General features: G+C 45.9%; 2 protein-coding genes across 10 annotated transcripts in view; both read left to right on the forward strand.

Annotated features, from left to right (window-relative positions):
* HNRNPDL (heterogeneous nuclear ribonucleoprotein D like) overlaps positions 1-4,188 on the forward strand; it is a 4,564-nt gene extending 376 nt beyond the window's left edge. Inside the window, exons 2-9 of one of the 4 annotated variants that reach the window (XR_002438832.1) lie at positions 99-267; positions 383-544; positions 1,124-1,255; positions 1,371-1,485; positions 2,294-2,461; positions 2,651-2,747; positions 3,128-3,231; positions 3,911-4,188. Coding sequence is in view for 3 of the 4 variants with exons in the window: in XM_021397154.1 (XP_021252829.1) it covers positions 99-267; positions 383-544; positions 1,124-1,255; positions 1,371-1,485; positions 2,294-2,461; positions 2,651-2,721 (817 nt within the window). In the remaining variant the exon portion in view is untranslated. Of the gene's footprint in view, positions 1-98; positions 268-382; positions 545-1,123; positions 1,256-1,370; positions 1,486-2,293; positions 2,462-2,650 lie in introns of all 4 variants that reach the window. The other 3 variants (XM_021397154.1, XM_021397153.1, XM_021397152.1) reach the window with 3 other exon arrangements.
* HNRNPD (heterogeneous nuclear ribonucleoprotein D) overlaps positions 4,760-10,000 on the forward strand; it is an 8,744-nt gene continuing 3,503 nt past the window's right edge. For 5 of the 6 annotated variants that reach the window (XR_002438829.1, XR_002438830.1, XM_021397140.1 and 2 more), the window contains exons 1-4: positions 4,760-5,090; positions 7,502-7,670; positions 8,495-8,656; positions 9,665-9,796. Coding sequence is in view for 4 of the 6 variants with exons in the window: in XM_021397140.1 (XP_021252815.1) it covers positions 4,888-5,090; positions 7,502-7,670; positions 8,495-8,656; positions 9,665-9,796 (666 nt within the window). In the remaining 2 variants the exon portion in view is untranslated. Of the gene's footprint in view, positions 5,091-7,051; positions 7,202-7,501; positions 7,671-8,494; positions 8,657-9,664; positions 9,797-10,000 lie in introns of those variants that run through there. The other variant, XM_021397144.1, reaches the window with a different exon arrangement.

Consider the following 10,000-nt stretch of genomic DNA (forward strand, 5'->3'; position numbering starts at 1 on the left):
GGGGCAGCCATGGCTGCGGGGGGGCGGCCTCCAAAATAGCGGCGGGGGCGGGGCTTCCGGGGCTGCCTGCCCCGCCCACACGTGTTGCTGCCGCGCAGGAAAATGTTCATCGGCGGTCTGAGCTGGGACACGAGCAAGAAAGACCTGACCGAGTACCTGTCCCGCTTTGGAGAGGTTGTGGACTGCACGATTAAAACCGACCCGGTGACCGGGAGGTCGCGGGGCTTCGGGTTCGTGCTTTTCAAGGACGCTTCCAGCGTGGAGAAGGTGCGTAGATGGGCCTCTTGTCGAGGGGGAGGGCTGTGCGTGGGCCTCGGGTCCCTTGCTGTATGCTATCTATGCCTGCCTCAGTGCGCTGAGGGCTTCAACCTGTGCCTTCCAGGTGCTGGAGCTGAAGGAGCACAAGCTGGATGGGAAGCTGATAGATCCTAAGAGGGCGAAAGCCCTCAAGGGGAAAGAGCCACCCAAGAAGGTGTTTGTTGGTGGTCTGAGCCCGGATACCTCTGAAGAGCAGATCAAGGAGTACTTCGGTGCTTTTGGAGAGGTAAGGTGTGTCCCCGTGTAAGATAAATGCCATTTTCTAAGGGAGTGTTGTCTTAAGCGGAGAGAACTGAGTTGGGCTTCTGTGGAGCCAGAGGTTGTTGAAACTCAGTGTGTTAACAGCTCTGTACTGCTGGGGTGGGATAACTTGTTATCATCAAAAGTTTTGAAAGTTGCGGTATCCTGTGAGTGGATTAGTTTAAGAATCATAAAACCATTACAGTTGTATATGATCCCTAAGATGACCGAGTCGAACCCATCCCTACCATGCCCACTGACCATGTTCCTCAGTGCCATTTCTCCACTGTTACTGAACGCTTTTGGGGATGATGACTCCACCTCCCTGGGCAGCCTATTCCAATGCCTCACCACTCTTTAAAAGAGGAATTCTTCTTAATATCCAACCTAATGTAAGACCCTGTGGCTGGATGTGTGTAGCAAGTGGTCCTGACTGTGTCAAAGCAATATTGCAATTGCAAGTAGAATGTGCTGTAAATGCAGCTGGTGAAATGCTCGTTGAAAGGTGTTGGCACAAGCTGTGTACTGATTTTCATGCATCATTGGTGTGCACTTCTGATTGCAGATTGAAAACATTGAGCTTCCCATGGACACAAAGACAAACGAAAGGAGGGGCTTCTGCTTTATCACGTACACAGATGAAGAGCCGGTAAAGAAGTTACTAGAAAGCAGATACCATCAGATTGGTTCAGGCAAGGTAGTGATGCTTCCTCACTAGTATGTGGAATAGGCAGCCTGTTGGCTTCCATGAAGGCAGCTGACGGAACTGTCCTGTAATTCTTTATGTGTTAAAGGTTTTTTTGTCTTAACAGTGTGAGATCAAAGTAGCGCAGCCCAAAGAGGTGTACAGGCAACAGCAGCAGCAGCAGAAAGGAGGAAAAAGCAATGCGTCTGGTGGACGAGGCGGTGGAAGGGGACGTGGACGGGGTGAGTACTCTGGATTTTGGAGTTTGTGTAAAGGTATTAAAGGTGTCTGAAGATGTTCCGGGTTGCATGTGGGACTTTAAAAAGAATTAATGGAAGAATTAGTTCTATAAGGATTAATTTCTTAGTGCATTAAATTCCACTTTGGTGCTTGTGATGGATCTTGGAAGCTGAAGAATCTTTGCTTGCATTCAGGTGCTCAGATAACAAGTAAAATGTAGATTGTTTTTGTAGACCTACAATTCAGAGCATAATAAAATGACTGGTGTAGCTAATTATCCTTTTATGTAAGAGGATGTTGGCTTGGTCGTGGGTGAGAAGTCATGAGCTGCTGGCCAAAGAGACAGTCACTTGTCAACGCCATGCAAAGAGGGGCCCAGTAGTTAATACAGGTTAACGCGTGTCAGGATTTACAAAGTCAAGCAGCCACAACAGACGATGCAGTCACATTGGTCTTCTGTTATAACTTTGTTTGTTAATTAATTATTTTAAAATGGAAGTTAGGAAAACTACAGAAACTGCTGTTCTGCGTGCGTTTGGTCTTTCCTCCTGCATGGCTGATGAGCAGGACTAGAGTATTCTTCCATCTAGTATTGTTCTGAGTGATTGGATCTTTCAGCCCATTTCTGATAGCCAAATGAGATTAATAAGGTTATTTTAGCAAATTAGTTCTTGTGGGTTGCCAGGGGAGGTAAGAGGGTTCTTACAAGTAATAATTTTGGAAGAGAAAAAATTATAAGCTAGATTTAAGTGGTATGTGAAGAGTGAGATAGTTACAGAACTTGTGATTAAATGCTGTGCCTCGTTTCAGGTCAGGGACAAAACTGGAATCAAGGATTTAATAACTATTACGATCAAGGATATGGGAACTACAATAGTGCTTACAGTGATCAAAGCTACAGTGGCTATGGAGGATATGACTACTCTGGGTACAACTATCCCAATTACGGATATGGACCGGGATATACAGATTACAGTGGTGAGTGGTTTTGATCTCCTTGGAGATCACTGTGTGCGTCTCTGCAACAGTTCTTACTTGTAAGGCATGGCTTGAAAAAGAGTAGCCTTTTTGGGGTGGTGTACTGCATGGGAAGACTTCAGAAGGATGAGTAGATTGTTGGTTTCAATGCTTTTGGTGTTTTTTTTTTTCCTGCTGTGTTACCGACAGGCCAACAAAGCACATATGGAAAGGCATCCCGTGGTGGCGGAAATCACCAAAACAACTACCAGCCATATTAAAGCCGTACCTTGTCCTGAGGAAACAGGTGTGTACATGAGCGCGAGGTCCACTCAAAGTATGCTAATCTAATTTAAAGATCAATAGACAAATGAGTAAAACCTTGTGTAGTGTGACTTTTTTCTTTAATTAATCTTTTGTTAACTTAAAAATACCTTTTTTTTTTAAAACCAGCTTTGCCTACCGTGTCTATAGATCTTTAACTGTGTAAAAACGTGACTTTATCTTCTTTAGTACTTCAGAAAAACATAAGAGTTTTTCTGTTTTGCGTTGTGTACCAGGTGATCTAGAGGAATAATTAAACTTATTAGAAGTATTAACAGGTAAAGTACTGAAATGGGTACAACTTAAGGAAAACAAGAATGTTATCTTCTAACTCTGACATTATACCTTGTTTGTACCCGCCAGCGGGAACTTCATTGCAGGCCGTGTGTCACCCTGACCACGTCTATCTCTGGGGTCGCACGTTGCAGGCAGAGCGCAAGGCATACACCAGAAAACGCTGTCCTGTGGTATGGTCTCTTCCAACTTCATGTACCAGCGTAAAGATTAAAGTGGAAAACTTCAGACTATGGCTTCTTTTTTTAATCTTTTTGGAGACTAAGTGTCTTAACTTAAATGGTTTTTTGCAGGAGTTAAAGTACATAAATGCCTTTACAGCTTAATCATTTGGTCTTCTGTTTAGTGTTGTATTTCAATTGTGGAACCTCATTTTAAGTGTGCATTGTTTAAGATTTAATGCTTGCTTTTTTCTTTTTATAGCTAATAGTGAAATCTGCAAACCAAAACGAACTTTTAAATCTGGAAAGACATTAAAGATCATATGCACGTGAGCTGTTGGAAATGCACCGACCTGACCTGTTTGTTTATCTGTATGAATGATGGCTGTGCAAATAATTGGAAACCCCTTTTTGGCTGTGTTTCCAGAGAAAAATCTGATCCAGAGCCTGATAATTAGCCAAATTGGGATGTGTGTTGTTCTGGAACAGCTTCCTGAATGGCAATATTTGGGAAGACAAATTATCAGTGGGTAACAAAACCTCTTGTGTTACCTTAAGAAATATGCATATGATCTTTAACAGTGACGAAAGGAATATATAGAAGACTTAAAGCAGTTCATGAAAATGGACCTTTTAACGATTCTTGTAGTATCTTGCAGAGATCTGACATATATTTTGTCTTGGTTTTTAGGTAAAGATGCTGCAGCAAAGACATCTTGCAAAGCATCGGGCGTCAGTGGAGGGTGGTCTTCGTGAGAGGAAATGACTATTTTGTAAAAGACTTTTAGTGTATGACACAACTGTGTCCAACTGTATATAGCGGCCGACTAGTTTTCTTTTATGGTTTTTACTTTCTTTTTTTGCCATTCATGTTACGAATGTGGAATTGTGTTTATACAAAGTTTATTTGTATAATTTCATGTTAAAGGATTCTCTAATAAATGCTTCCTGAAGTGAATGTAGTCTTCACCTTGGCTGTGGACTTAGTTGCATCTAAGTGGTATAAACAGACTTAGACTACGAGGAAGATGGGTGTGGGGCAGGGGTACAGCCACTATTCTATGATTCCATGTCTTCGTTGTGGGGATGAACTGCTGTTGTGGGCTAGGTTAGCAGCTGCCTGGAGCACAGCACCATCTATGCAAAGAGGGTACGGTGGCCTTGGCCCTCTTCCACCTGACTGGAAAAAGAGGGTTGGAATTTAGATGTTAAAGCATTTCTGGTCTATAGTAAAGGCTGTACTTCTCCAGAGCTGTTGCGCTGTGGCGGTCACCAATTTCTGACTGATGCCTCTGAGGTGTGAGGGGGGCCGCTACCCACCTCCCCCCGTCACCAGGCCTGCCGCCCTGAGGGCAGGTTGGGGGGTGTTGCTCGCGGGAGCAGGGAGCTTGCTCGCAAAGGAGCCGCGACCAAAGCCCGCGGTCAACGCCGGGGCCTTCCCGGGCCTCCCGCTCCCGCCGTCGTCTTCTGGTGCGGCTGTGGTGGTGGCGTCGTCACGTGACGCGCCCGCGCGCTCCTTCCGTCCGCCATTTTAGGTTGTGTCGGCGGCGGCGCCATTAAAATAAAGCGGCTGGGAGAAGAAGGAGGGTTCGGGGCGGTCGGGCCGCCAGCGGGGCCGGCGCCTCGGCGGGGGAAGCGGCAACGGGGCCGGCTCGGGGCAGCGGCGCCATGTCGGAGCAGCAGTTCGCTATGGACTCGGCGGCGGCCGGCCCCGGGGGCGGCCCTGCGGAGCAGCCGGCGCAGCCCGAGGGGCTGGCGGGGAGCGGGGCGGCAGACGGCGACGGGGCGGGCGGAGGCGGCGGCGGCGGTGGCGGTGGGGGTGAGTCGGAGGGAGCCAAGATCGACGCCAGCAAGAACGAGGAGGACGAGGGGTGAGCGCGGGGCTTCTGTCTGCGCGGGGCGGCCCGGTTTGTTTACATGGCGCCGCGGGGACTCCGTGCCTGCGCGGGGCTTTCCGTGGGGATGCGCGTCTTTTCTCTAAGTCGGTCCAGCCTAAAAAGCGCTGCTGCCGTGCCGTGCGGTGACCGCCCCACAGCCCGCGCTGGCTGGTAGTAGTTCAGAGCTGTTCGGCCCACAGTACGGGGGTTCTGACCTGTCACTTCTCACGGGTGGTGCTGTGGGGGAAAGGCGGCTTTCTGACAGCTCGCTCGGAGGCTGGGGGAATACAGCACACCGTTCGTAGCTGCTGAACGCGAGTTCGGTAGGGTGTTCCCTTTGCATTTGGGCTCAGAGAGGGCTTTCTGCCAAAAAGGGGACACTTGTTCTCCTAATCTCAGGTTTTCCTTTTTGCTGAGTGTGGACCTGCGATATCCTTCTGTTGGCAAGGGCCAGGAAACTTGCTGATGAGCCTGCAGCCGCCAGTCTGTTGTGTGCCGCGTCTGAAGCTTGACAGCTCTGCCAGCACGCTTCTCCTAACTTAGTTTGGAAAAAAGAGTGCACCGATGTGTCCTAAGCCAGCTGAGTCGTGCTTTGGGAAGCATCTGTGTTTTCCTCTCTTTTGATGGCTCGGTGGCATTGCCTGTAGGAGTGGGTTGTGTGCCCATGGTATTGTAGCTGGCCTCAGTTTTGCAGTGGTTTTCCAGTTTGTGCTGCTCCATTACCGCGTTTGCATATATGGTTTTTGCCTGTTCCTGGAAAAGCTGTTTGGAAAGGCATCGATTTCAGGCTCCTGGTGTTGGTCTGTCATGAGCTCAGTGATAGAAAGCAGAGGTTTGTAGCTCGTGTTAGTTTTTCTGTTGATAGCTGTAAAAGAGGTGCTTTGTATGTCACATAGTATGTGTAGGTTCAGAAGGAACTACTGCAGAATCAGTATCCCCCCGTGTACCCAAAATAGGATGCTACAGCATCAGCCTGCCGTGTGTTTTGCTGCTTAGAACAAAAACAAAACGCAGCCACTGATAAATCTGTGGGATTACTGAGCCCTACAAGTAGAAGCTGTTGTTTTTCCAGCGTGGACCTTTTTTCCCATGTTGCTCCCCAAACCGGCAAAGTAGGACTTGTATGTTTTCTGGAGAGAGAGCTGGGAAAGGTATGGAGGATTGGTGCTCCTGTTGATGAATTAAAAAACTTAATGTAGAAACACCTGAAACTTGTGAACCCCGCCATACATCTGAGGTTTGTCAGAAGCTGATGTTCTTGTTTATTTTGTAAGAGCACAGCCAGTTCATCAAGGAACGAGTTCATGTGAGCGCCTTGGATTTGGGAGAGTCAAACATGAGGAAGTGCAACATGATCGGTGCAGGAATATTTGCCTGCACACAGAAAGTGGAGGAGGTGGAAACGGGCTCGTGTGGCTTCTCAGGCCTTCTGTAAGCTGCACGCATTGTTGTGGAATACGTTGGTACAGCAAGGGTGAGCAGAGTTTTGGAGAAAATGTTTTTGTATGTCTCAGTGGATCGTACCTTTTAGTTCTGAGCCTGTTGTAGAATCTTCTTTATCAGCATTAGAGGAGATCATCTCAAAGCGAATCCTCTCTGAATGGGTATATGGGCCACGTGCCTGATGACTGGGGATGTTTTGTTCCTGTTCATCGGCTTGATTTTCAATTGATGCGAGTCATAAAGCGCTCCCTTTAGATATGCAGCAGTTCCTGAACTTTGTGTGCTGTACCACTGTTACAGGACGGCCGTGATTTGAGTCCAAGCTTCCAGTTTGCTTTTGTAATTAAAAGCCATGATTCAAAGTACCTGCTGTACCTGTTTTCCCAGCAGCACAGCTCTTTTGGAAAGTTACTCTGCTGATCGTTTTCAATTATGCCAGCAGTTTACATCATGTCTGGGGGAGGAAAAGTTAGCTTTGAGCGTCCAGTGCTTTTTTACAGCTTTCTGGGGGAGGGAACCCAGCTGCACTTTTGAATTTGGCTTACAGTTTACTCACATTGGCCAGGCAGGTTTGTCAGTGCTTCCGTGTACCCATCCTGCCTGTGTCTGTTTCATAAATGGCTGCCGGGGGGCTCTGCAGAGGCCTGAATGGAACTCAGCCTGTGAGTCAGTAGCTGGGGGGTGCAAGGAGGTGGTTATACATCTTTTCATTACGTCCTACGGTTTCTTGGGAAGCAAAATAAACTAGTGTAGCAGAAGATTGTGTGTATGTGCAAGTCTATATCTCATCTGGCCAGGATCATTTAAGTAACATCTCAAAAAGTGCAGACTTCACTATGCGTGTATTGAGTGTTCACTGATAAAACTCTGCTATTTCTTACACAATGTAAGAATTCATAAAATGTGACAGTATAGGATTGAAAGTAAAACGTTTTATCACATTAACGTTCTTCTCTCAACAGGAAAATGTTTATTGGTGGCCTTAGCTGGGACACTACGAAGAAAGATCTGAAGGACTATTTCTCAAAATTTGGTGAAGTCGTAGACTGCACTCTGAAGTTGGATCCCATCACTGGGCGATCGAGAGGCTTCGGCTTTGTGCTCTTCAAAGAATCGGAGAGCGTAGATAAGGTAGTATTCGTGGAATTAAACAGTGTGTTCAATTGTAGTCAGCAAAGATAATAGCACTCGAGTGATTCCACGTGTAGTTTTTTTGCTCGTAATCTGTGATAGGTATTTTTGGGATGTAGCCTATTTAAAACGATGCTTATGGAAATGTTTTCTTCCTAAACCATCTTAGTCATGCTACAGTAGCCGGGAGCAGCAGTGCTTCCCAGAGTATGCCTTTGGGTACTTGCAGGAGAACATGCTGCAACCCACTGGGCTTGTGCAGTTGAAAACTACTGTGGATAAAAATAGCTGCTACCTACTGCTATGAAAGGAGTAACTTTAAAAGAGCATCAAGTCTTCGTGTTCCAGAGCTGCAGGGTGAACCCTGGGAGTGGACTCAGAGGTTTTGATGCATTTGGGCCTTCTCAAGCAAAAGTTGGCTGTTAGCCTTTCTAAATTGCTCATGACAGAGTACCCTGGAAATGTGTCATCCTCACTGGTCTTCAGTGGTAGAGTGCAGATAAAACGTTTCTTTATGAATTCTGAGGAGGGAAGGATGGGATTGTCCGGTGCTTTCTGAGAAATGCCGTGTCCTTATTTCTCTTGGGTGACAAGTGGCTCCAGTTTACTGGTGCAAGGCTTTGTTAGAACTGTCTGTGTCAGTGGACAGTGATCAAAATCAAAGAACTGTTTGGATTTGCACAATAGATGGTGACTGGAATAAAAATACTGCAGTTGAAGTGATAGCATTAGCAAAAAGTATGAAGTGAACTGAGCCTTGCTTGAAACCGCAGTGAGGCGTATAGCTTCAATTGCCGGTAAGGTCTTGTTTTCGTTTTCCACAGGTCATGGATCAGAAAGAACACAAGCTGAATGGGAAGGTCATTGATCCTAAAAGAGCTAAAGCCATGAAAACAAAAGAACCTGTCAAAAAGATTTTTGTTGGGGGTTTATCTCCGGACACACCTGAAGAGAAAATAAGGGAATACTTTGGAGGTTTTGGTGAGGTACGTGGTGAGATAAACTGCTTGTATTTGTAGGTGGGTTGGTAGTGTAAACTGGGTTAGTGGAAGGAGGAGCTGGGATATGTTGGAGACTCGGGAGCTGATCTGTGGGATGCCTGGCTGGCTGTGCAGGGACAGGCATGGGAGGCACTGTTTTGGAGCTTGCTGCTTGGGTTAGCTGGGTAAGATGCTCTTCAGCCACGCCAGCTGACCTGCAGTTGCACAGATTTGGACAGTTTGGTGAAATCCTGTGCAAGTCTGTATTCTGTCTCTCTCTTGTCCCCTGCTGTTTTTTGATGGCTTAGAAGCTGTGCTGTTTGAGCTTGCTAAGGATAACTGGAGTTGGCAGCAACTTCTCTCCTAGTCCTAAAACACTGCGGTGATAACTCAGCCGTCGGTCAGCTGCGTTATCAAATGTCTGCCCTCTTACTCTGTGATACAGACTGTAACAGCTATTTGCTTAGGCTGAATTCTCACACGCCATCTGTAAGGAGAACTTTGTGTTTGCAATTAGGTGTTGAAATAAAACTGTACATTTGTCCTGTTCAACATACGTGATGAACAAGCAGAACTATGAACTTTTGCTAAGTTAGATGTTTTTCATACAAATCTTGAATATTTAGGTTTGCAAAGGGCTTGAAATACCTATTTATCCCATCATTAACTAAGTTAAAACCGAAAATCAGATTGAGACTACTTATCCAGCACTTAGAAAACATAGTGCACAAAAAATATTCTGTAAGAGTTACTGAGTGGGCAAATGATAATAAGTTGGGTGAAAACAGTATTTCGTGCAGTTGGGAACGTAATTCCTAGTGATGTTGTTTTTTATTGTCTATGATAGTGATATTTATTTATACCTAATAATGTAAAGTCCACGGTGGAGGCACACTATCACCTCCTAGTTGAAATAATTTGCTAATTTTAAGTAATTAGGAAATCTGAGCTGTTAGAAATATTTGCAATATTTGCAATGGCAAGATGAAAGTTAACACAACTGTTTTCTGCCAGGTTGAGTCTATAGAGCTCCCCATGGACAACAAAACTAACAAGAGGCGTGGATTTTGCTTCATTACCTTCAAGGAAGAGGAACCAGTGAAGAAAATCATGGAGAAGAAATACCACAACGTTGGGCTTAGTAAAGTAGGTGTTTTGTTTTGTTTTTCCAGGGGAAACCAAACACTGACAATAGGGTGAATCACATGATCATTTGTGGCTGTTTTTGCATAATAGTCTGAAAATACCTTCAAGCAGTATTTCACTTACAGTGGAGCCAACCTATGAAGCCTTTATACAGGTGCTAGGAATCAGTTAGAGTAGTAAGAGGTTCTGAGGGGGTCTTCTCCC

Source organism: Numida meleagris, chromosome 4, assembly GCF_002078875.1.
Source record: "Numida meleagris isolate 19003 breed g44 Domestic line chromosome 4, NumMel1.0, whole genome shotgun sequence".
Taxonomy (NCBI): Eukaryota; Metazoa; Chordata; class Aves; order Galliformes; family Numididae; genus Numida; species Numida meleagris.